The 25,897-nt window shown below is 39.9% G+C and overlaps 1 protein-coding gene across 1 annotated transcript in view; it reads right to left on the bottom strand.

The window, feature by feature from the left end:
* The window catches only part of LOC149222799 (HIT-type Zinc finger family protein), a 121,845-nt gene that overhangs the window by 51,662 nt on the left and 44,286 nt on the right, over window positions 1–25,897 (bottom strand). Inside the window, exon 4 of the mRNA XM_089385637.1 lies at window positions 1,109–1,277. Within this exon, the coding sequence (XP_089241763.1) occupies window positions 1,109–1,277 (169 nt within the window). The remainder of the gene's footprint in view (window positions 1–1,108; window positions 1,278–25,897) is intronic.

Genomic DNA, 25,897 nt, shown 5'->3' with positions numbered 1-25,897 from the left:
GCTAGCTGGTGGTTGCAAGGGGCTGTTGGTTGCCGGCTAAGGACCATCTTGGAGAAGAAAAAAATTCTCCTAGGGATATTACCCACAAAATGGTGGGTAACAGGCAACAACTGAGGACAGAGGCCACCTCTTTTTTTTGCTTCTAGAGGACGACAGAGTCCATTTGTATCCCCCGGGGCAGGGCCTTCTTCCTCTAAAGGAAAAGGCAAAGTCATTCCCTATTCCCGTAAAAGGGGCAGAGGATTCAGTGACTAATTACTTTATGACATGTAGATGACTCATGATGATGAACCATGATATACATTTATGATATTTTCTGTTGATATTTTGACTGTTGAGAGTTGACACTGAGTCAGGACTTGATTCACTATTTTGATAAGCGATGTAGCATTAGACTTCTTATACATGTTATATATTTTCTTTTCATTTTTGTGGAAATTCATTTATTTTATGTTGTGTATACTTTAGATGCTAAAAAAGTAAAAAATATATATATATTTTATTTTTTTTAATTTTGCAGAGTTTTTGCCGATTTTTTCAAAAACCTCCCAACTTTAAAGACTTTTTCAATTTTTGAACCCTAGCCGATTTATTCCCGAGGTCGACTTTTTCCACATGGATTGTAAAGCACTTCTCGGCGCAATTATATATTCTAAAATATCATGGTTACAAATATGAATCATTATTATTTAAATTTATTTTAATGTCATGTGTATTATGAATTTTTTTATCAAGAAGTGTGTAATTTTATTAAGAAAAACAAAATTACAATATAATAAACTGAATTGAATCGATTTATTGTTTGTATTACTTTTTAGTTTTTTATGAACACTACAACATATCCCTCATAATGGGCTGTAGAGCACCTCTCGACACAATGAATCCAATAGCAATGATATTTGAAATAGCATCAATATGACTTCTCCATTAAGACAACTGTCTATAAGATTAATCACATTTCTTTGTCAATTAAGAACTAACATTATCTATATAATCTGTCATTTGACTACATGGGAACTGCTAACGTGATCCTGTGCCAGTTCCATTGTCAACCAATAGTTTCGATGAACAGAGAAATGTTCACTGAAGTTTAACGAAAAGTTCATACCATCTTCATCACTTTCTTCAATTTCACTAGTGTCATCTTCATTTTCTGAGTGGAAGCGTTTCAAAATGCCCAACATTTTTTGCTTTGTTTGACTTTCTGGCTCTATCTGATGGAACTCCTCCATGACATTGTCACGCATAAAGGATTCTGTACAGCGAAGACTGTGTTTCTGCCAAAATTTTGGATAAGAACAATTGCAATCAGACATAATGCTACAAAAACGTTTTCTAAAAAATAAAATACTTTACTTGCACATAGTTTTACACACAGTATTGTACTTTCAGAAAAAGGTTGACCTTAAAATAGTAGCCAAAAACAGTCAACTTTCTTTGTTTTCTCTGTTATTAATTATGACATCTAAGTGATATTTATTAAATTAATATTTTCCAATGTTACTACGCATTTGATACAAGACAAAGCTGCAACGCAAATCTTGAAATCTTCCAAATGCACTGGAAACTATAACTATGAAAAGAAATCCTACGCAATTATTTTGATCAACAATTATGGACTCTACTGAATCATGTACATGTCATAGTTCTATGTAAGACTATTCATTGACATCGTTGTGATTCTTCAAACTTACAAGACCATTCTTTAACATCTTTGTTTCGTTAGAAGTAAATTCCGTCAAATATTTTGCTTTACTCGTCAAATACATGTAGTTTGTATGGGCCTTACAATTTTTTGGGCAAATGCATGTAGTCTACACATTCTTAGATTTTTTATCAACATACTCTACTATGAATTTATAGGTCAATATGATTTTTTGCATTTATTTTTGGCCCAAAGTATTTTTTGAAAAAAAAATGTTGGTGTTTAAAAGACTTGAATAAGATTAGGAAAACATTTTCCTCTTCCATAATCCACTTTGTAAAAGGCACTTTATATGCAACAAACTAAATTAGCATGCCCTAAAAGAAGGTTCTGACCATCCAACCTTAATCAGAAAAATAACACTTCCGCACACGAAAAGGATTATGGCATCCAAAAGCAAACAATTCTGACTATATCAGAAATGAATGTTCCAAACTTTCATTTTTAGCAATGTTCAAGAAAAGGAAGAACAAATGCAACAACTTTCATTTTTAGCAATGTTCAAGAAAAGGAAGAACAAATGTAACAGCAGTTTGCAAATGATCAAGGCTTCCAGTGTTCCACTTCTCATATAGGCTAAGCCTACAATCGCATAAACTAGGGCACCATTCACATAGAAAATGTGGAAGAAAACAAAGGGGTAAGGTGCATGTGTTTGGGGTTTGGCATTGTTCTTGTCACCATTAACCCCCATCCTTTTTGATTTGTTGGTCTGTGATAGACATCACTGGCCCATCTCCTGCCAAAGGGCCTCTAAGAGCCATTTATGGCTCAATCGGGCCCTAAGGGTAAATCATTTGATTTGAACTCAACTCTAGTAATTCATAGCTATGGGGATAAGAAGAATGATGGTCCCCCACAAAAGAGACCAGAAATTTGTTTCGTAGATCTTTTTATGAAGTAATGACAATCCTCCTAAAGACATGCCTATTGAAATGTCTACAAAATATGAAACTATTTGTGAAGCATATAAAAAGCACTCATTGCTTGGGTACTTCTTCAACCACATAACTCTAGAGGACATGTTTTGAGACCAAATAAAGGAGATATTGAATCATATGGTCAACGTTGCCAAAGTACCAGTAGCTTGACCAAAAGTTTTTTTTCTTGTTTTTGCTGGAGGAGTCTCATTGTCTCGCCATAGATGCTCAAATTCTTTGGGTATGTCAAAACATCCTTCTCACTACTTCTAGCTAGTTTGAGGACTCTGTGTCAAAGTTAACCAAAGAGAGAGTTCAATTTATGTTTGCGTTAACTCAAAGTTGCTTAGCCAAGTACGAGGTCTAATGCAATTTAGGTTATCACCATTGCTAATCAAAGGACTTATGGCGAAAGAATGATAACCTAAGTTTCATAACCCACATTGTTTAGAATTAGAGCATAAGCAAGCAAAACATGTAATGGTGGAAAAGGCTCAATTCATTCTCTACACATTGGATTGATCTGATGAATCAATTTATAATACATGAAATTGACCACTTCTAGATCCAGATCTCACTAACACCTCATCAATGGATCATGACAACATCTCATCAATAGATAAGGTTTACAAATCATATCAATGCAGTCTTGGAATTAGTGATTGTCTAGGGAATCATAGTCTAACATTCCCCCCCTCAATCACAAGTTCGAATAATTATACCATTAACAATAAATTGTATTATCTTCAATCTGAAACTGTTGAATTGAGCTTTGATGAAGATATGCCTGAAAAATCTCTAATATCTGGATGCTGAATAATTCATCTGGAAATTAATAGTTTCCACATTTGAACATTCCCATTATATTGATTAGCATCCCAATAGTCGATATGATTGATTTGAGGAGACCAGTTGCTATGCTGGAATTCCCAAATGTTGATTGACTTTTATAACTCATACGACTTGAAATCTTGAAGCTTGACTATCATCACTGATATCTAATATCCCCCCCCCCTGTCAGATGCAATGTGAGAAGTTTGTTGAAGGGATCAAAGCTTGAGCCTTGGATTCTTTTGTTCTTCAATAGTTCATAGTTGAAAGGGTCCAAGCTTGATCTTTGGATTCTTTTGCTTTTTAAAGGTATCCAAGCTTGATCAATGGATTGTTTGACCACTAACCATCTTCCATTGATACTGATGGTTTTTTGGTTTACAACTAACCATTTTCACTTGACCAATGTGGTGGTTTTGGATGATCACTAACCAATTTGATTTGAACATTGTCGTGGTTTTGGTTTACCATTAATGATCTTCACTCCCCCACCTTAAGGTGCAAGAGAGTTTCATCATCTTACTCTCTCCCCTTAAATGTGTAAGACAATATCTTTTCATCGATGTGCTCCTCCTTGATGTGTAGAGAGTACTATCTTTGATTCATGTTTTAATTTCAAAGAACATAAAGAATTGGGCCTGCTCCTCCTTGATGTGTAGAGAGTACCATCTTTGATTCATGTTTTAATTTCAAAGAACATACAGAATTGGACCTGGATCCTGCCCAAAATCATTTGGAATAATTGTTTGAAAGCTTTTTGCTTTTGTCATTTATCCTTTTTCAATGTCTTTACCTTTGTTTTGACTAGACGGGAAGATTCTGCAGCTTCCTTACTCTATTCCATCCCCAAGAATTGATCCATCCATCATGAATTGTTTTCTTATCTTTCCTCTTCATTCAACACTTTTCAAAGAGGTGATTTAACTTCCAATAATGACGACAAGGATGGAGATCAAAACATTATGTCTCCATATGCCCAATTCTACTACGTTACCAGATCCGGTAGTAGGGGGGCCAAGATCTCCATATCCTCGGATCTGATTCAGATCCGCAGGAATACGTACAAAATACGACAGGTGGCGGATCTTTCATCTTGGGAAACGGATCCTCCTCGCCAAAAACGCATCCCAATTCAAAAGCCGAAACCCGCAGAATTTTTGTCCAAAAGCTGGAACCCGCAAAAGTTAAAAATTAAAGCGTATGCGGAGGAGTTTAGGGTTTTCATTTTTGACTTTAGTTAAAGTTAGTGTGGTCCCTCTTTGTCAGCAGTGCACCCAACATTCAACAGGCAGAACAAATGGCGTTTATTCAAGCTTTCAACATTTGGCGTATTCATTCTTCAGGGCCCAGGAGTTTGTTGTTATTCAGTTTTCACTATTCAAGCGTTCAACGTTTGTCGTTATTCACATCAGCTAGACCAAGTCACATCGCAAGGTATTTTTTATTAAACGGGCATTTGTCTATTCAGCTGAAATCTTTGAATCTTTCCGCCACAATGTTTTTCTCAGGACTCTAGTCACCACCGCCAAAAAAATTTTGTTTTCTCACGACTTGAGTCACCACTGTCTCACAATTCATGGGTTTTGTTGTTGGGTCTTTTTGACATATGATTGAACCAATAACGACAAACATATGAGAGATAAATCATAAAATATATCTGGTCTTTTAAATTTAATGGTTTATATTCATGCTTGTCTCTCATGATTAAGGCTTAAGCTTGTTTATTAGAACCATCAACATACATCACCATCGTTTATAAGATATGTTTCCTTCTACAAATCTTTTGTTTTCAGTCACGGTTTTTTAGTTATAAGTTTATAACTTAATAAGCCGCAAGCCAATATGCTCTTATCCCATAAATCACCTCTCAATATCTTTTTTAATCAGACCCCCTTTTTTAATCCCATATGTAATTTCGTTTTCCACTTAATTAATTTGATAAGGTATGATTATATGATATAAGTTTTTGTTTGAATCTTTTCAATTCCCAACATTTTCCCCTTTATTATAACCTTTCTTTCTTGTAGTTGTTGTCCTTAGCAAGTTGGCACTGTTGGCATTCTAAAATTAATGTTGTCTTATTTTAGTTTTTGTTATTCCACTTGGTCATGGGTTTTGCTATTATTTAATTGCGTATTGATAATTATTAATATATCATAATTTGAATTTTATATGCAGTACTGAGTAAGATAACCTATAGACCATTATGGAACCATCATAGCATGAGCAAAGTGAAGGGGAAATCATCAAAACAGACCCAAAATCTCCTCTATGGCAGTATGTGGAGCTTATTGGAAAAAATCCCGGAGGTTGTTCATTTAAATGGAAGTGCAATGAATGCCAAGATATAAAAAATGGCTCATATACTAGAGTGAAGGCCCATCTCACTGATCAAACTAACACAGGGGTGCCAGTATGCATCGGACCAAAAGATGCAAATGGCAAACCTGGCAGAGATATGAGTCCTGGAAAAATGAAATTCTATGCATCTTTGCAAGAAGTTGTTGATAGGAAGCTTGCTAAGGGAAAACACCCTGTACAAAGCTCTACAACCAGGCCTCCATTGCCATCTAGGCCTACTGCCACAACTAATAAAAGGCCCACTCTAGGCCCTCTTGAAGCAGCTTTCAATAATCAAGGTAGAGACATAGCCGATGAACATGTAGCTCGTTGCATCTATGCAAATGGGCTAGCATTCAATTTGGTGCATTCCCCTTATTGGCAACAAATGATTAAGGCAGTTAATGAAGTGCCAAAAGGGTACAAAAGCCCTGAATATGAAAAGGTCCGCACTACTTTGTTGGCATCAAAGAAAATCCGTGGATAGACAGCGATAGGCAACCCAGGATACATGGGCAAAAACAGGGGTGTCCATTATTTCTGGTGGATGGAAAGACCAAAGAAACCGTCCATTAATTAATGTTGTTGCATTATGCCCCCAAGGGGCAATGTTTTTGAAAGTTGTTGATTGTAGTGGAATAGAGAAAGATGCATCTTTCATATCCACAATTCTTATTGATGCAATAGAAAATGTGGGACCACATAATGTTGTCCAAGTCATTACGGACAATGCATAGGTTTGTAAAGTTGCAGGTTTGATTGTGGAGGGTCAATATAATCACATCTTTTGGACTCCATGTGCAGTACATTCATTGAACCTTATGCTTGCCAAGATTGGTGAGATTGAATGGATTAATGAAATATATGTAGCAGCAAAGGAAATCCAAATGTTCATAACCAATCATTCAATGTCCCAGGCCATATATAAAGGTTTTGCAAAGTTGGAGCCACTGAAGATACTTTTTTTTAATCAATATTATTTGTATTGGAAATTCTTATTTTTAATTACAAATTTATATATGATTTCTCATTTGAGATTTGACTTTTTGAAACTTGTAGGTTGCTGAAACTCGTTTTGCCTCCCACACTCTTGTCATAAAGAGGCTTGTGGAGGTGAGACAAGCATTACAAGCAATGGTCATTGACTCTCTTTGGAAATCATGGAGGACTTCCACTTCTAATAGAGGGCAAAAAATCAAGTCCATCATTCTTGATGATGCATGGTGGGACAAGGTCCAATACCTTCTATGGTTCACTGAACCAATCTTGACCGTGATCGGGGCATTTGATACAGATACACCTTACTTGGGGGAAGTTTATGAAAACATTGATAGTATGTTGGAGAGGATAAGGGAAATTACTAGGGCAAATGAAAATGACCCTTATGAAACATTATATTATTTAGTGAAGGACATACTTACAGAAAGGTGGAACAAAATGACCACACCATTACACCTTTTGGCATATGCATTGCACCCTAAATACTATCATTCCAAAATTTTGTCTTTACCTGGTAGAACAGCACCAAACAAAGATTCTGAAGTGGTACAAGGATACAAGACAGCTTTGAGGAAAATTTATAGAGATATGGGAGTTGCAATGGAAGTACGCCAAGAATTTGGAGGATTTGTACAATCTACTGGTAGCTTTTTAGATCCAGTAGCTATGGATGATCGAGGGCATCTTAATCCTATTACTTGGTGGGGCTTCCATGGTGGGGATAGCATTCATCTCTCCACTCTAGCTACCAGGTTGTTATCACAGGTTGCTAGTTCTTCATCAGCTAAGAGGAATTGGAGTACATATGGCTTCATCCATTCAGTGAAGCGAAACAGGCTGAGAGCGACAAAGGCTGAGGATCTTGTTTATGTTCATTCCAACCTCCATCTTCTATCACATGTTGAACCGAAGTATAAAAAAGGTTCGAGCAGGATGTGGGATGTAGAGCCTGAGGTCTCTGACTTGAACCTGACACTGAATGCCATGACTCACCTCAACCTACTTGAGGATATTGTTCCACCACCAATCCAGCCTACTGATGCAACTTCCTACATTCTAGGACCCCCATAATCTAGTCATGATGTAGAGTTGCAATATGTAGAAGATATAGATCCATTTGAGGATTTGTAAATGTATTTACTATTATCATTTATGATATTATGATCCTTTTTGTTACTTTGTATGAGGGAGGATGCATCATTTCATTGTTTCAGTCTTCATATTTATAATATATCTAATGGTTTCAGTTCTAAAAGTGTTTGATGGTTTCATGGAGTATTTGATTTTTGAACTCTAAAGTGGTTTTTAAAATTTTAAAAATATTATTATATTTTTTTTTGTACATGACGTATCCTTGTCATATCCAGATCCTGGATTTTCAAAAAACTAGTGGATCCGGATCCGTATTCGTATCTGAATCCTGGTAACATAGCAATTCTATGACAATGGTAGCACTTATTATCAAGATTCTTAACTACTTCAAGATAACTTGCAATTACATGTGAACTAGTTTATAGTAGTCTGGGATATAAAAGTTATTGCCTTTGTCATATCCTTGTTGAGATTTGTAGCTTGGGAGGTATTCCAAACCCTAGGGTACAGGGTTATGGAGGAATTTGGCACCACAAAGTCACTTGTAGGCTAAGTACCCAAGAGGTGGGCTTTGCACCCAAGCTTGTGGGTGTGAAACCAAGGAGAGTTTTGATGACTTGGCATTTGGATATGATAGAGCACCCTTAAAGGAGCGAAGTGTTGCTTAAAGCACCAAGAGCGCCCTTGTCAATGTGGAGAATTAATTTATTTGTGTGTTTGCGTGGGCTTGTAGCAAAAAACTCAAGTCGACCTAGACTTAGAAGGCGCCCATATGGGCTAGACGTTGCACACCCTTGAAAACACACAAAAAGGAAGAGGAGCCTCATTTCTCACCAACCCAAGTGCAATTCGTCATATGTGGAGAGCATCTGAAGTCTACTTTAGCAATAGCTAAGAGAGGAGAAAGTCGAAGGTGAAAGACACTGGTTTGTGGGTCTTCTAGTTTTTGGTATAGGTTTGAGTAGGAGCAAGAGGCTAGCCGCAAGCTTGAGGGACTAAATTGTGCATGGATTGTGCTGATTCTTCTTGAGAGGTGGGGCTGAAACTTTCTGTGAGCTTACAGAAGGGACCGAGCCCTAGATTAGGGCTAGTCTATGGTCAAGAAGGGGCTAGATCAGCGTTCTAAAGAGGCCAAAGCAACAATGAAGGAAGGGAAGTTTGTTAGAGAGTGACAACGAAGTTTTGTGTAGTTTTGAGGTCTGGTTAAGGGTTGTTCTAGTGCCCTAACCAAGCCGAAAAACTTCAGGTCTAAATTTGCACAAGTTCATGATCAGCAACAGAGGAAGGTGTCCTTAAATCAGAGGTAATTGTTCTCCTAAGTTGATGTTTTTGCTAGGTGGTTAAGAGTCCTATTTTGGACAATTGTCTTGGCATTTAAAGGAGTAGTTGGAGGGTTGACAGTAAGAGAAAAATCAGCCCGAATTAAATTCACTTAAAAAGGACTTTAAGGACTGTTAGAAGGGCGGAGGAAGTTTAACCTAAGGGTTTGTTTCTTCAAGGAACGACAGCCAAGTGGGCTTATGAACAGGCCCTAAGTTGACTATTGGAGAAGGACTTTTGATAGTGATAGAGGGCAGCCTCCATGCCCTAAGTTTGTGTTCATTGGAGCAGCACAGGAAGGCAATAGTGCGAAGAAGTCCCAAAGTGTTGCATTCTTGAAGGACTAAGGAGCAGCAAGTGGGCACCCTAGGAGTTGTTCACAAACGGAGTCTTGAACAACTCACAAGAAGCTAGAGGGCAGAAAGTTGGTGAGTCGTGTTCAATGACCTAAAGGAGCAAGATTCATTGATAAAGGAAAATTGGTGTTGTTGCAAATTGGGATTAGAAGGAACAACAAATGTGTTCAAGTGGACCTATGAAGTGCACTACATCAACTAATAGGTCAGTTGGTATCTTGTTCAGGGTAGATTGGTTTTCATAGTAGTTGACACCAAACCCTAGTTTGTATTTTTGTATCAATGATTGTATGAGGGCCGTACAGTGATGTGTGGTTTGACGGTAAGTCACATGTGGTTTGACGGTAAGTCACATGGGCGAAGCCCGGGCAGACCGAAGTTCAAATCTCATTGAGTACAATGACCTGCTGTGGTGGCAGCTAGAGGGGCGGATTCCCCTTTCCCGTGAGTCTGCTCTTGCTAAAATCATAGGAACTTAGTATACCCGACTTGCAGGTGGTTAGTTATGCTCTTGGTGTTATAGTGGCAGCTATGAGGTTTGATCCTTGGTCTCCCATAGATTAGGCCTGGCAGTTACCGATTCACCCTGTGGTTAAAAAAAAAATGATTGTATGAGGGCCATGATCCCTAGTACGAGAGCCCTTGACTATTTTATTATAAATTGATAATATAATGAAGTTGGGTTGTTGAAAAAATTGTAAAAAGTTGTCTATTGTGCACTAGTTGATTTACTATTGTATTTATTCTGTTGTGCAAAGTAGTTTGTTGTGGCATTTGAGTTGGTTGTGTCAGATATTCTAAGACCCTAACCTAGATTCTCCAGTGACATGGAAAAACAACATGAAATCAGAGCTACTTTGAAGGGCCAGTGAATCAGAGTGTGCACAGCGAGTACAGCTCAAGAGGGAGTTGATTACATTGTTGTTGACAGACTAATAGCAATGTCGAAGTTGTTGGTCGGTCTGTGATATGAGGACAGGTTGGAAGGGTTGTCTAACTATAGTCCGTGGAAGGAAAGGATCAAGTTGGTTCTGATGGTGAACAAGATCTGGGACTTTACCGAGAAAGAGATCAAGAAACCGATTGACCCTAAGGAGCTGGAAGTGTACAAAGAGATGGATACAAAGGCCAAGTTAATCATCCTAGATGGTGTCAAGGATCCTTTGATACCTCATATGTCGAGGAAGAGCAATGCCCATGAGATGTGTAAATCTCTTCCGGATTTGTTCCAGAATAAGAACAAGAACCGACTATTGGTATTGCAAGATAAGTTGAAGTCCACCAAGATGATACAAGGTGGAATGACTTTGTATCTAACAACATTGTCTCAAGTTCGAGATGAGCTTGCCACCATCGGAGAGACCGTTACAGATTCTGAGATGGTGAGGATGGCATTTAAGGGGTGTACTCCACAATGGAAGTCATTCATCAAAGGTATCACTGCGAGAGAGAAGCTACCAGACTAGAACAGGTTGCGGGATGACTTCATTCAGGAAGAATTGCGAGACAAAGAGCTTCATTCGAAGAAGAAGGCTTTTGACGATGATATGGCTCTTGCAGTAAGGATGAAGGGCAAGCAAAAGGACTTGAGTAAGTTGAAGTGTTTCAACTATGGCGACTATGGTCATTATTTGACGAAGTGTCCAAAGAAGAAGCAAGGAGATAATGAGAAGGGAAAGGAGGTTGCAGGTATTGCCACTTCTATTGAGATAGATGATCTCTCCAAGAGATTGGAGAGCGAGGATTTGGCTCTAATTTCTCATTTCTCTGAGGGTGCCATTGACGAGACTGCATGGTTTGTGGACAGTGGTGCATCGAAGCATATGACAAGTTTGCGTGATGTGTTCAAGACTCTAGCTAAGTGGGACTCGAAGTTGCACATGGTGGTGGGCGACAAGAGTCAAAAGGAGATCATAGGATCGAGTGTCATGCCATTCAGAATGGAGTCAAGTCAATCGATGTGAGTTCAAGATGTATTGTATGTTCCAGATCTCAGATATAACATATTGTTTATCTCAATGATCGAGCAAAAGGGGTTTGACGTGATTTTCCAGGATGGGCAAGCAAAGCTTAGGCCCAAAGGCACTAGCTCTAGTGGAGCAGTCAATGGCTTTAGGGAGCAGTCTATATAGGCTGACAGGCAAGCCTATAGATCATGAGAAGCAAAAGCAAGACAAGGTCCAAGTTCCAGAGGTTCAGAGGGAGTCGAGTTCTAGCAGAGGTTTGTAGGTTTAGAGGGAGAATGTGTAGCCCGAGAAGAGTGTGTGGTCAATGGGGAGCAAGGGTGCTTCTACAGTTGGCAAGAAGGAACCATGGGATGGCCTAAAAGTTTTTCAGAAGAAGAAGTAGTAGGAGGCTTCTCGTGGCAGTGACACTTCCGAGAAGGGTGTAGTTCATGCTACACGGTATGCTGGAGTTGTGAGCATCAGGAGTTAGGGTAGTGTCGCCAACAATGACATTGACGAAGAGTTACTTCCTAGTCTTGGAAGTACCTCCCTCGCTAAGAGGGAATGTTGAAATTTGTAGCTTGGGAGGTACTCCAAACCCTAGGATACAAGTTTATGGAGGAATTTGGCATCACAAAGTCACTTGTGGGCTAGGTACCCAAGAGGTGGGCTTTGCACCCAAGCTTGTGGGTGTGAAACCAAGGAGAGTTTTGATGACTTGGTACGTGGAGATGATAGAGCACCCTTAAAGGAGCAAGGGGTTGCTTAAAGCACCAAGAGAACTCTGGTCAATGCGGAGAAATTAATTCATTTGTGTTTGTGTCGGCATGTAGCAAAAGATTCAAGTCAGCCTAGACTTTGAAGGTGCCCATAAGGGCTAGACATTGCACACCATTGAAAACATATAAATAGGAGGAGAAGCCTCATTTCTAACCAACCCAAGTGCAATTCATCATATGTGGAGAGCATTTGAAGCCTAATTCAGCCGCAGCTAAGAGAGGACAAGGTTGAAGGTGAAAGGGACTGGTTTGTGGGTCTTCTTGTGCTTGGTATAGATCCGAGCAGGAGCAGGAGGCTAGCCGCAAGCTTGAGGGACTGAATTGTGCATGGATTAGATTGATTCTTCTTGATAGGCAGGGCTGAAACTTTCTGTGCGCTTACAGGTGGGACTGAGCCTTAGATTAGGGCTGGTTTGCAATCAAGAATGTGTTAGATCAGCATTCTAAAGAGGCCAAAGTGACAGTGCAGGAAGGGAAGTCTATTAGAGAGGAACAGCGAAGTTTTGGGTAGTTTTGAGGTCTGGTTAAGTGCTGGTCTAGTGCCCTAACCAGGCTGAAAAACTTCAGGTCTGAATTTGCACAGGTTCGTGATCAGCAACAGAGGAACGTGTCCATAAACTAGAGGTAAGTGTTCTCCTAATTTGATGTTTTTGATAGGTGGTTGAGAGTCCTAGTTTGGACAGTTGTCTTGGAATTTAAAGGAGCAGTTGGAGGGCTGACAGTAAGTGCAAAATCAGCCCTAAGTAGTCACCTGAAAAGGACTTTAAGGACTGTTATAAGGGCAGAGGGAGTGAAGCCTAAGGGTTTGTTTCTTGAAGGAAGAAGGGTAGCCAAGTGGGCTTATTAATAGGCCCTAAGTTGACTATTGGAGAAGGACTTTTGACAGTGATAGAGGGCAGCCTCTATGCCCTAAGTTTGTCTTCATTGGAGCAGCACAAGAAAGCAATGGTGGGAAGAAGTCCCAAAGTGTTGCGTTCTTGAAGGACTAAGGAGCACCAAGTGGGCAGCCTAGGAGTTGTGAACAACTCACAAGAAGACCATATGTGTTGACTCATTGATGGACTAATGATCAGCTAGAGGGCAGACAGTTGGTGAGCCATGTTGAGTGATCTAAAAGAGCAGGATCATTTGATAGAGGCAGATTGGTATTGCTACAGATTGGGAGCAGAAGGACCAATAGAGGTGTTCAAGTGGAGTTGTGAAGTGCACTACATCAGCTAGTAGGTCAATTGGTATCTTGTTCAGTATAGATTGATTTTCATAGTAGTTGACACCAAACCCCAATTTGTATTCTTGTACCAATGATTGAATGAGGGCCAAGATCCCTGGTACGAGAGCCCTAGACCATTATATTATAGATTGATAATATAACAAAGTCGGGTTGTTGAAAAAATTGTAAAAAGTTGTCTATTGTGCACTAGTTGATTTATTGTTGTAATTCCACTGTGCAAAGTAGTTTGCTGTAGCATTTGAGTTGGCTATGTCAGATTTTAAGACCCTAACCTAGATTCTCTAGTGACGTGGAAAAACAACATGGAATTAGAGCTACTTTAAGGGCCAGTGAATCAAAGTGTGCACAACAAGTACAACTCAAGAGGGAGTTGGTTACATTGTTGTTGAAGGACTAATAGCAATGTCGAAGTTGTCGATTGGTCTGTGATATGAGGACAGGTTGGAAGGGTTGTCTATTTATAGATCGGGGACAGGAAGGATCAAGTTGGCTCTAATGGTGAACAGGATCTAGCACTGGTTGAGAATTCAATAGGGCAACGTATATGTTAATTCTCTTAACTTGATAACCATTTGTGTTACATTTTTACTTATTAGCTTTGATCGCAAACATCAAACAGCTACCAAAACAGTAAGAACAATGACACAGTATATAGGCTGCAAGCCAGGGCCAAAACCCCTCCTCTTGATGGGAAAACCTATACAATCTCTTCTTATCTTTCAAATCTTTCAATTGACGAATACCATGACCTAGACTCAAACAAATACACTCCAAGATCAAGTCTTCCTTGGCTTCCTGCTGAAATATCTTCGACCTCCTAGTAGATCTGAAATTATGCTCCCCAATTGTTGCTACAATCGCTGATGCTTCTCTAAGAGACTTCAATCTCCCTCTAACTGCCTTCCCCTTGACCTCGCTTGCCTTGACTTGAGTCCTAGGGCTAGTAGGATGCCCTAAGAGACCTTCGCTTGCCTTCCTTCTCTTTTGATTCCAAAATCGAACCTCAAACTAGCCCAACGCAAAAACCCTAACTTCGCACTTCCGGAAAAATGGAGAGAAACCCAAACACTTCGACTTCTTTGTCCTTCTCTTCTTCGCACTTCCTTCTTCAACTTCCTTCTTCTGCCTTCTTCGCATAAGAGATGAGTGAATGAATGATCCAAATGGAGAACGAGTTCTTCTTATATATAGGCTCCTTCAAGGGTGGACATGGCTCTTCACGTAGGCCGACTTGACAACTCATTAGGCTAACTTGATCTTGGAGGTATTTTGACATTTTCAAGACAAAATAAATTTTCTTTTACAATTTACAATGTGCCCATAGGGTCTTCCATATATGACAATGACTCTTATACCTAAGACAAACCCTAGAAGCACTCAATGGGTGGTTGACCTATAAAATAAAAGAGCTTGAGCATGAAACCCATGCTCCAATAATAATAATAATTTCTTTTTCATTTTATATATACAAGAATACATTTCATACTAATGAAGACTGAACCTAGTTACACATTTTTCAACACTCCCTCTTAACTAGGGAGGTATTCATTAGAGGTGCATGGTTATTCTCAATCTGAAGAGATTAAATAAGAAGAGTCGGATTGTTAACCTATCTGTCTAGCATCATAATAACCAGCATTTTTCATATAGCAAGGCCTTAACTAACAGCTCTATCTCTCCACAAGATCAGAGCACAATGCTAGCGAGACTAATGATGTTTAGACACCACCATCATTGTCTCTCCAAGGTACATACCCCACCCGAGTGTTCATAGAGTATGACCTCCCATTGGACTATTCTTATCTTGGGTAGCTAATCCTCAAAGAATATTGGTCCACGACTACTCTTATCTTGAATGCGCTACCACATTCTTAAAGAGTATCGAATGTCAGATGGTTACCCAATCCTCCATTCTTTCTTCCCAAGTGAAGACAAGAATGTTGTGTCTAACTCTCCCTCTCAATTAGGGAGGAAAATCCCACCAAACCAAGCTTGTCCCTTGAGTATACAAGCTTCTTGTTTGGAAGTGATTTCGTAAATATGTTAGCTACCTGCTCATCAGCGGAGATATACCATAGTTGCACCACACCATTTTGTACTAGCTCTCGTATATAGTGATACTTGGTGTTGATATGCTTTGTCTTCCCATGAAACATTGGGTCCTCAAACAAACGAATACAACTAATGTTATCACAACGTATCATTGTAGGGTTCATTGTTCCTTCCAACAAATCAAATAGCAGCTTCCTTAATCAAATTGCTTCCCTGCTAACTTCACATGAGGCAACATATTCAGCTTCAACCCTACTCAAAGCAACGGTGTCTTGCTTTCTACTCATACATGAGATCATAGAGGATCCTAGACTAAAACATCCTCTCGTAGTGCTTCTTCCATCTTGTTCACTGCCTCCCCAGTCGGAATCTGTATAACCAATCAATTGAACATCATTCCTTCTATCATATTTCAAGCAGTAGTTGATGGTTCCTCACAGATATCTCAGAATATGTTTTGTTGTTATCCAATGATCATGCTTCGACTCCACTTGGAATTGACTGAGTACATTTACTGCAAAACATATGTCCGGTCGAGTATTCACCAAGTACATCAATGAGCCAATCAATTGTTTATACCTGGAGGGATCCATAGGGCTTGATTCGGAACTCCTTAGTCTTTTCAAGTTTGTGATCATTGGAGTGGTCATAGTTTTACAATCCATCATGTCGAACTTCTTTAGTATCTCGATCACATACTTTCCTTGACCTAAATAGATTTCATTAGGTTCCTGCCAGACTTCTAGTCCCATATAGTAATGCATCAGCCAAACATCCTTCATGTCAAATTCCGCTGCCAATTCTTTCTTACATTTTTCAATTCGACCCTCTACACCTGTCAAGAGAAGAGCATCTACATACAGAAGAATAATTACAAGTTCATTGTTTACAACCTTAATATAGAGGTGAACTTTTCGTGAAGCCTAATCTCTGTAGGTATGCATCCATCCTAGCATACCATGCTCCCGGTGCTTGCTTGAGGCCATATAATGCTTTCTTTAATCTGCAAACACATGGCCTCCTATCTTTGATTTTGAATCCCAAGGGTTGTTCTATGTAGACTTCTTCATCTATAGTACCATTCAAAAACGCAGTCTTGACATCCATCTGGTGGATGTTCCATCCCATCGATGCCGCCAAAGAGACTAATGATCGAATCGTTGTATATCTTGCTCTTGGAGCAAATGTTTCTTCATAATCGATGCCTTCAAGTTGAGAGAACCCTCTTGCCACAAATCTATATTTCCATCAGTTGCATGCTTGATCTTATAGATCCATTTGGAAGTAACTACAGATTTGTCTTCAAGCCTAGGTATGATCTCCCAGACTCCATTCTTTATTATAGATTGATATTCTTCATTCATGGCATCTTTCCATTCTCAATGTTCTACAGCCTCTTCAAAGGTGGAAGGTTCTACTTCTATTAATTTAGTCATGTATGCAGCATACCTAGAATATCTCTTGGGTATTTTACATTCTCTAAAAGATCCTTGAGTTGTCCCATGACCTTCTGCATTAAGTAGTGTAGACTTCAACCAGTTAGGTCTTTTCCTTGTTTCTTGAATGACCACAGGTTGAATAGGTTCACTAGGTCCTTCTTCCTTCCTTATCAACTTCTTCCTCAAATATAGGAAGTTCTTCGTCATCGGAATCTATAGAAATTTCTTTTGATTTCTTGAATAATATGCTCTCATCAAATATGACATCATGACTAACTTCAATGTGATGTCCATCTTTTATATAGATTCTATAGGCTTTCGACGAGTTACTATACCCAACAAATATACATTTTACACCGGAAGGATCCAGCTTCTTTCTTTTGTCCTTTGGTATATGAATATACATAGGGCATCCAAAGATTCGGAGATGATCGACAGACAGCGTCTTCCCAGTGAACACTTCTTCTGGAGTCTTGTTGTCTAGAGATCTGTGAGGACATCGATTTTGTATGTAGATTGTTGTCTTTGTTGCCTCACCCCACAGAAACTTAGGTATGTCTTGATCGTGTAACATTGCTTTTACACTTTCTTCAATGGATTTGTTCTTTCCCTTAGTTTTCATTAAGTAAACCCAGGTCTTTCTTGAGTGATCATCTATGAATGTGACATAATAAAGATGTCCTCCAAGTGATTTTGGAGTCACAGGGCTACACACATCAGAGTGAATGAGATCTAAGATTTCTTTTGACCTTAAAGCACTGCTTCTAAATGGTTTCTTGGTATTCTTGCCCAATGCACATCCTTTGCAGACACCTTCATGATCTTCCTTTAGATTTGGTATTCCATATACTATGGAATTTAGAGTCGAGAGTATTTTGAAATGTAGATGACCAAACCTTTGGTGCCAAAGTTCACATGGACTAATCTCAATGTGAACTAGGGCATGGTTTACGGGAGATATTAACCTGTAGAGCCTTCCTTCATGGATACCAATCACTTTTGCTTGTTCTATGCTTGAGCCCTTTGCCCATACAACTACTTTACCATCAATGAAGGCTACTCTATCTCCTTTATCTTCTAAAATTGAAATAGAAAGTAGATTTTTGTGCAAACCTCGAACAAACAAAATGTTGTTAAGTGGATGTTGCTTCCATTTCTGAGCCTTATAGATGATGATCCAATGCCTTTCACTGGATAGCTTTTGTTGTCTCCAAGTTCCACAGAGTATGCGGATTTTCCCTTTGACAAGGTCTTCAATTGGTGGGAGTGACCAGTCATGTATCTTGATGCACCGCTATCAATCACCCAGATGTCTTCGTCTTGGAATGTTCCATAGAGAGCCGAGAAGAGTCCCTCATCCTTGAGTGATACCTTCTTTGAAGAGAATATGAGACTCCATACTTCCTTGATACCTTTCTTGAGATGGCTTGCAATCTTTTTGATGACCTTCTTCATTGTAGAGGAGATATTCATGATGCCCTTAGAGAACCAAAGCTCTGATTCCATGTTGAGAATTCAATAGGGCAATGTATATGTTAATTCTCTTAACTTGATAACTATTTGTGTTACCCTTTTATTTATTAGCTTCGATCTTTCTTATTCCGATGTGAAATACATCAAACTGCTACCAAAACAGTAAAAACAATGACACAGTATATAGGCTACAAGCCAGGGCCAAAATCCCTCCTTTTAAGGGCAAAACCCGTAAAATCTCTTCTAATCTTTCAGATATTTCAATTGGCGAATACCATGACCTAGACTCAGACAAATACCCTCCAAGATCAAGTCTTCCTCGGAGTCCTACTGAAATATCTTCGACCTCCCAATAGATCCGAAATTCTGCTCCCCAGTCGTTGTTGCAACTGCTGTTGCTTCTTTAGGAGACTTCGATCTACCTCTAATTGCCTTCCCCTTGACCTCGCTTGCCTTGACTTGAGTCTTAGGGCTAGTAAGATGCCCTAAGAGACCTTCGCTTGCCTTCCTTCTCTTTTGCTTCCAAAATTGAACCTCAGACTAGCCCAACACAGAAACCCTAACTTCGCACTTCCAGAAGAATGGAGAGAGACCCAAACACTTCGACTTCTTCGTCCTTCTCTTCTTCACACTTCCTTCTTCGACTTTCTTCTTCTGCCTTCTTTGCATAAGAGATGAGTGAATAAATGGTCCAAATGGAGGACGAGTTCCTCTTATATATAGGCTCCTTCAAGGGTTGACGTGGCTCTTCATGTAGGCCGACTTGACAACTCATTAGGCCGACTTGATCTTGGAGGTATTTTGACATTTTCAAGACAAAATAAAAAAAAAATTTACAATTTACAATGTGCCCATAAGGTCTTCCATATATGACAATAACTCTTATACCTGCGACAAACCCTAAAAGCACTCAATGGGTGCTTGACCTATAAAATAAAAGAACCCATGCTCCAATAATAATAATAATTTCTTTTTCATTTTATATACACAAGAATACAATTCATACTAATGAAGTTCGAACCTAGTTACACATTTTTCAACAAGACTTTGCCAAGAGAGGGATCAAGAAGTCAACTGACCCTAAGGAGCTGGAAGTGTACGAAGAGGTGGATACGAAGGCCAAGTTAATCATCCTAGATGGTGTCAAGGATCCTTTAATACCTCCTCTGTCAGGAAGAGCAATGCCCATGAGATGTGGAAAGCTCTTCAAGATTTGTTCCAAAATAAGAACGAGAACCAGTTGTTGGTATTGCAGGATAAGTTGAAGTCAACCAAGATGATACAAGGTGAAGCAGTGCCTTCGTATCTAACAAGATTGTCTTTGGTTTGAGATGAGCTTGTTGCCATTGGAGAGAATGTTATAGATCCTGAGATGGTGAGGATTGTTTTGAAGGGGTTTACTCCAGAATGGAAGTCGTTCATCAAAGAGATCATTGCCAGAGAGAAGCTACTAGACTCGAACAAGTTGTGGGATAACTTCATTCAAGAAGAATTGCGAGACAAGGAACTTCATTTAAAGAAGAAGGCTTCCAATGATGACGTGGTTCTTCCAGCAAGGATGAAGGGAAAGCAAAAGGACTTGAGTAAGTTGAAGTGTTTCTGTTGAAATATGTAACTAGGTTCGATCTTCATAATGACACATGTAATCATGATTTTATGTATTTAATGTAATGAGAAAAATAAATTTATTATTGTTGTTCTTGAGGCATGGGTTTCATGCTCAAGGAAAATTTATTTTTAGGTCAAGCACCCATTGAGTGCTTCTAAGTTTGTCATAAAGTCAATTAAGTCATTGTCATGTATTGAAGACCCAATTGGGAATGTTACATGTTGTAAAGAAAAATTTATTGAGTCAAAGTTGAGTCAAAAGACCCTCCAAGACCTAGTCATAATGCAAAGATCAAGTCAGCGTACACACATGGGCAAGTTGGCCTAAAAGAAGCAGTTCGACCCTATGAAAAGCCTATATAAAGAAGACTTCGACCTCACTTGGAGAGACACACTTCACTCACTCAAGTTCAATCACAAGGACAAGAAGAAGTGTGAAGAAGAGGAAGACGAAGGAAGGAAGAAAAGTCGAGTTGTTTTGGATTTGTTTTTGGGTTACTTCTCTCCACACATGTGAAGGAATTAGAGCACATATTGTTGCACTAAAGCCAAGTTGCAAGTGAAGATAGGTCACCAAGAAAAGCTATTTTGGGAACCAAATTCTCTAGGAGAAAGAATCTATCCAAGTGAAGAAGAGAGGAGCAGAAATACACCATTATTTCTCACACGTGTAAGGGCTAGGGTTGCTGCAGAAGAAGCAGCTAGATAGGTCGAAATTGCAGAAGAATTTGTTGAGCAAGTTAAAGTTGCAGAAAAGGTTGTTGGATAGGTTGAAGTTGCAAAAGAAGTTGTTGGATAGGTCGAAGTTGTAGAAGAAGCTATTGGATAGGTCAAAGTTCCAGAAGAAGCTACTGGGCAAGTCGAAGATAAAGAAGTAGTTGTTGGATAGGTCAAAGTTGCAGAAGAAGCTAGTGGGCAAGTTGAAGGTGCTGGAAGTCAAATTTGCAAAAGTTGCTAAAAGCAAGGTGTGACTTAGTCTTGGAGGGTCTAGGTCAAGGGTCAAAGGTCTTGGAATTTGTCAATTGAAAGTCTATAAGAAGAGAGAATTCTGGTGGGTTTTCTCTTAAGTTGGAGAAGTTTTGGCCCTAGTTGATCGCCTACATCTTGTGTCCTATTGTCTCATTGATTTTACTGTTTGGTAGTTGTTTGATGATAAAAGAACACTAATAATAATCAAGAAAAAAAGAAGCTTATCAAATGAAGTAAAAATGTATCACAAGCAGTTATCATCAAAAGAGAAATCACCTACACTTGTTGCCCCTAGATTTCTCAACAGTTTCAACTATGGCGAGTATGGTCATTATTCGACGAAGTGTCCGACGAAGAAGCAAGGAGATAATGAGAAGAAGAAGGGAAAGGAGGTTGTGGGTATCGCCACTTCTATTGAGATAGATGATCCCTCGAAAAGATTGGAGAGTGAGGATTTTGCTCTGATTTCTCATTTCTTTGAGGGTGTCATCAACGAGATTTCATGGTATGTGGACAGTGGTGCGTCGAAGCATATGATAGGTTCATGTGATGTGTTTGAGACTCTAGCTAAGTGGGACTCAAAGTTGCACATGGTGGTGGGCGACAAGATTCAGAAGGAGATTAGAGGATCAAGTGTCGTGCCATTCAGAATGGAGTCAAGTCAACTGATGCGAGTTCAAGATGTATTATATGTTCCAGAGCTCAGATATAACATATTGTTTGTCTCAATGATCGAGCAGAAGGGGTTTGACATGATTTTCTAGGATGGGAAAGCAAAGCTCAAGCCCAAAGGCTTTAGCTTTGGTGGAGTGGTCATTGGAGTTAGGGAGCATTGTCTATATCAGCTGACAAGCAAGCCTATAGATCATGAGAATTAAAAGCAAGAGAAGGTCCAAGTTCCAGAGGTTCAAAGGGAGTCGAGTTCTAGCGGAGGTTTGCAGGTTCAGAGGGAGAATGTGCAGCCCAAGAAGAGCGTGTGGTCAGTGGGGAGTAAGGGTGCTTCTACAGCTAGCAAGAAGGAACCGTGGGATGGCCTGAAAGCATTTCAAGAGAAGAAGAAGCAGGAGGCTTCTCGTGGCAATGACACTTCCGAGAAGGGCGTAGTTCATGCTACAGGGTATGTTGGATTTGTGAACATCAGGAGTTGGGGTAGTGTCGCCAACAGTGACAGTGATGAAGAGTTACTTCCTAGTCTCGGAAATACCTTCGTCGCTAAGAGGGAGTGTTGATATTTGTAGTTTGGGAGGTACTCCAAACTCTAGGGTACAGAGTTATGGAGGAATTTGGCACCACAAAGTCACTTGTGGGCTAAGTACCTAAGAGGTGGGCTTTGCACCCAAGCTTGTGGGTGTGAGACCAAGGAGAGTTTTGATGACTTGGCACTTGGAGATGATAGAGCACCCTTAAAGGAGCAAGGGGTTGCTTAAAGCACCAAGAGAGCCCTTGTCAATGTGGAGAAATTAATTTTTTTGTGTGCTTGTGTGGGCTTGTAGCAAAAGATTCAAGTCGCCCTAGACTTAGAAGGTGCCCATAAGGGCTAGACGTTACACGCCCTTGAAAACATATAAATAGGAGGAGGAGGAGCCCCATTTCTCACCAACCCAAGTGCAATTCGTCATATGTGGAGAGCATCTGAAGTCTAAGGCAACCGCAGCTAAGAGAGGAAAAGGCCGAATGTGAAAGGGACTAGTTTGTGGGTCTTCTTGTGTTTAGTACATGTCCAAGTAGGAGCAGGAGGCTAGCCACAAGCTTGAGGGACGGAACTATACATGGATTGGGTCGATTCTTCTTGAGAGGTGGGGCCTGTGAAAATTTGCTTGAAATGCAGCAACTGGAATTAATTCTTCTAATTGGATTAATTATACAGTTTATTTTGTTACGGCATAATATTGAATTAATCACACTACAATTTCTTCATAGTAAAAACTTTGGGGAAATAAACTAGAAAGTAAGAAAATGATAGCACACATACGATAAAATTGATACAGTTATTTTTGGACAAATGTCCCCGAAAAAAACCAATGTGGGAAAACCGGTGCAGCAGATGAGGGTTTTATTATTATGCGTCAGCGAAAATTTGAGTACAATCTCTAGATGCCCACCTGGCTATCTAATCCGAAAAATAATATGGCTAAAATATCTGTGAGGCAAATACCTCAACAACACGTCTAACCCAGCTCCGAAAATTAGCAAAACTAGTTGCTCGTACAGCCTCTATGTAAGCCTCTATGTAGTGCTTGCACAAGCTCTACTCACTATGCCCTAGAATTGCTGGAAAGATGATGTCCTCGCTAACTCTACCTCTAGAAGTGACTCGCTTGACCTCCTGGAGATTTTCTAGACAAACTGCAACTAAATCACCCTTCTCCTCAACAAAATTGATCTCCCTCTGAAGCTATCTGTGCAGCCTCTCTGGGAAATGCAGCCCCTCTGTTGCTGACTCTTCGAAACTGGAAAACTTCCTCCGGACTCATTGTCTCTGCCTCTCACTATCTCTACGTCCCTCTCTAGCTCGAATTATTCTCTGCTAAATCACTACAACTAGGAAGTTCGATCTCTGACAAGGAACTCGACTTCTTGTTTATTTTACTCCAACCCCATCGACCTCCTCTTATAATCTCCAGTTGGATCACCAATGGCCATGATTAAGTCCTTATCGACGGCTGAGATCATTTCTAAGTTGATCCATGTGAGTTTCTAGAGAAATCTCACCTTTCTTAATTAATTGTTGTTAATTAATCATTTTCCCTAAGTTAGACTTAAGAAAACTTTAATTACGGATTAACTAACTTAATTGAGCTTATAGGTGGATTTTCCATAAACGATTTTTGGGTTCTGGAGTCCTAGTGTTTCTTAGCCTCTCCGACCAAAGTCGAGACTAGAACACCATCCAATGCTACAAAAACTAACACTCCCTCTTAGCAAGGAAGGTGTTAACCCCGTCTCCATAACATCCTACATACACGTTGTTGATGTCTGACAACTGTGACCACTACCACTGTCCACCAACTACTGCGAAACTTTGATTCATCTACCACACTATAGCTGAGCTAAAACTGCATCTGAGTTGTTGTTGACATTGCACTGTATGGGGCCTATACTACTTCCAACTCTGCTCTATGCTACAACTGATCTCATGTTGTTGTTGTTGCAACTACTGCAACTAAGAACTGAATCTCTAAATCAACCGTTTCACTGGAGTGGCTCTGCAACTGCCTCCTGAGTCTTTGACTGCTACCAGTGTTTGCACTGTCCATTAAGTTTGTCTGCACTGCAACTACATTGTGCTCCTCAACATCTGACTGCAACTAGTACTGCAATTGTCCCTCAAGAACTGATTATGCCATCTGACACTAATTCATCTACTACTAAATATTGTGGGCCCATGTAGCAAGGGTATTGATCCAAGAGGAAACACCTGCCCGATGCTAAACACCTATTTGGTGCTCAACACCTGTATGATGCTCTCCACGAAGGATCCTGCCCAGATCTACGCAACTCTAGAGTCTAGAGCTCAACGTCTCCCCACCTCTCACTTGGAGGTATAGTTGCATATAGAGCAAAGTCTTCCTCCAACCTAGAGGACAATTGATCTATCTCTGCCAAAGTTGTTGCCTGCTCCTTCTCCTTCTTGTCCTTCTTCCTCTAAGGACACTAGATACTATAGTGACCGAAGCACTTGACCTTCGATGGGTCCTCCTTCTTCTTCTCTCCTCCATGTGAGCCTTGTCCTTGACTGGGACCTTTCTTTTCCTTTCCCTTTAATGCAAGGGCTACATTCTACTCCTTCTTCTCTCCTCAATGTGAGCCTTGTCCTTGACTGGGACCTTTCTTTTCCTTTCCCTTTGATGCAAGGGCTACATTCTCCTCCTCCTTCACACTCTTCGATCCTCTGTTGTTGCCACCGAGACTACTCTTGACTAGAGCAAGTCGCATCTCCTCGTGCGTGAAATCTGCCCACAATCGATCCCACCTAGGTAGTTGATCTCGTCCAGTGATGCCTTGGACGAAAGTAGCCCACTCCTCGGTGTAACCATTGATGGCTACACTCACAAGTTCAGCGTCTTGTGGTGTCTCTCCTACGACAGAAAGCTCATTCCGAATATCCTGAATCCTGGTAAGGTAGGGGGTAACTCCTCCCTTCTGCAGCCTAGCGGTTCTTAGCTTCTCCTTCAGGAACAACTTTCGATTCTCGAAAAGATTTGTTATAGTGTTGTGAGAAAATCCCACATTTCTTTGGTTGTATTCTTGGTCGCTAAGTGTGAGACTATATGATCCCAAACGCCATCAAGGATCAACCGCTTCGCCTTGGCCATTTCCTTTCTGTAATTCTCTAGTTGTTACGGGCTAGTAGGTACGGCTACCACTCTCTTTGCGTACGTCTTCAAACCATGCTCATCTAGCAGAAAAGACATTTTAGCCTTCCAAATAACATAGTTGGATGCACCATCTAATATGTCTTGATCACGAAGTCCTGCTAAGGCCATCTCTGCAAAACTCACAACTAAGAAAAATAAACAAGAATCTCCTCCTCTCCTGCTTGGCTACCTACTCAGTTATTCGCACTCCCTTATAAAATGTGCAGTCCTTCCTGCTGGTTCTACCTTTGCAACTGGAAATTTCGGATTTCCTTCAAGACTGAACTGGAAACCCTCTGAGAAAATTCCTTCATGTGTTTTATTTCTCTTCCTCCCAGTGTTTCTTCTGCTACTACAAATCTGCTATAAAAATAATTGCGCCCAGATCAAGAATCTGCTCTACAAAAACACTAATCTGCACACCTACTGCCTGCTGGAATCATTTCTGGACAAATTCGAATTTTTTCGGCCACCTGCCT

The sequence above is a fragment of the Pinus tabuliformis genome, chromosome Q (genome assembly GCF_031772625.1).
Source record: "Pinus tabuliformis cultivar Carrire ecotype Pingquan chromosome Q, CPIR1, whole genome shotgun sequence".
In the NCBI taxonomy this organism is placed as follows: Eukaryota; Viridiplantae; Streptophyta; class Pinopsida; order Pinales; family Pinaceae; genus Pinus; species Pinus tabuliformis.
The sequence above is the reverse complement of the archived record's forward strand: the minus strand, read 5'-3'. Positions and strand labels throughout refer to the sequence as shown.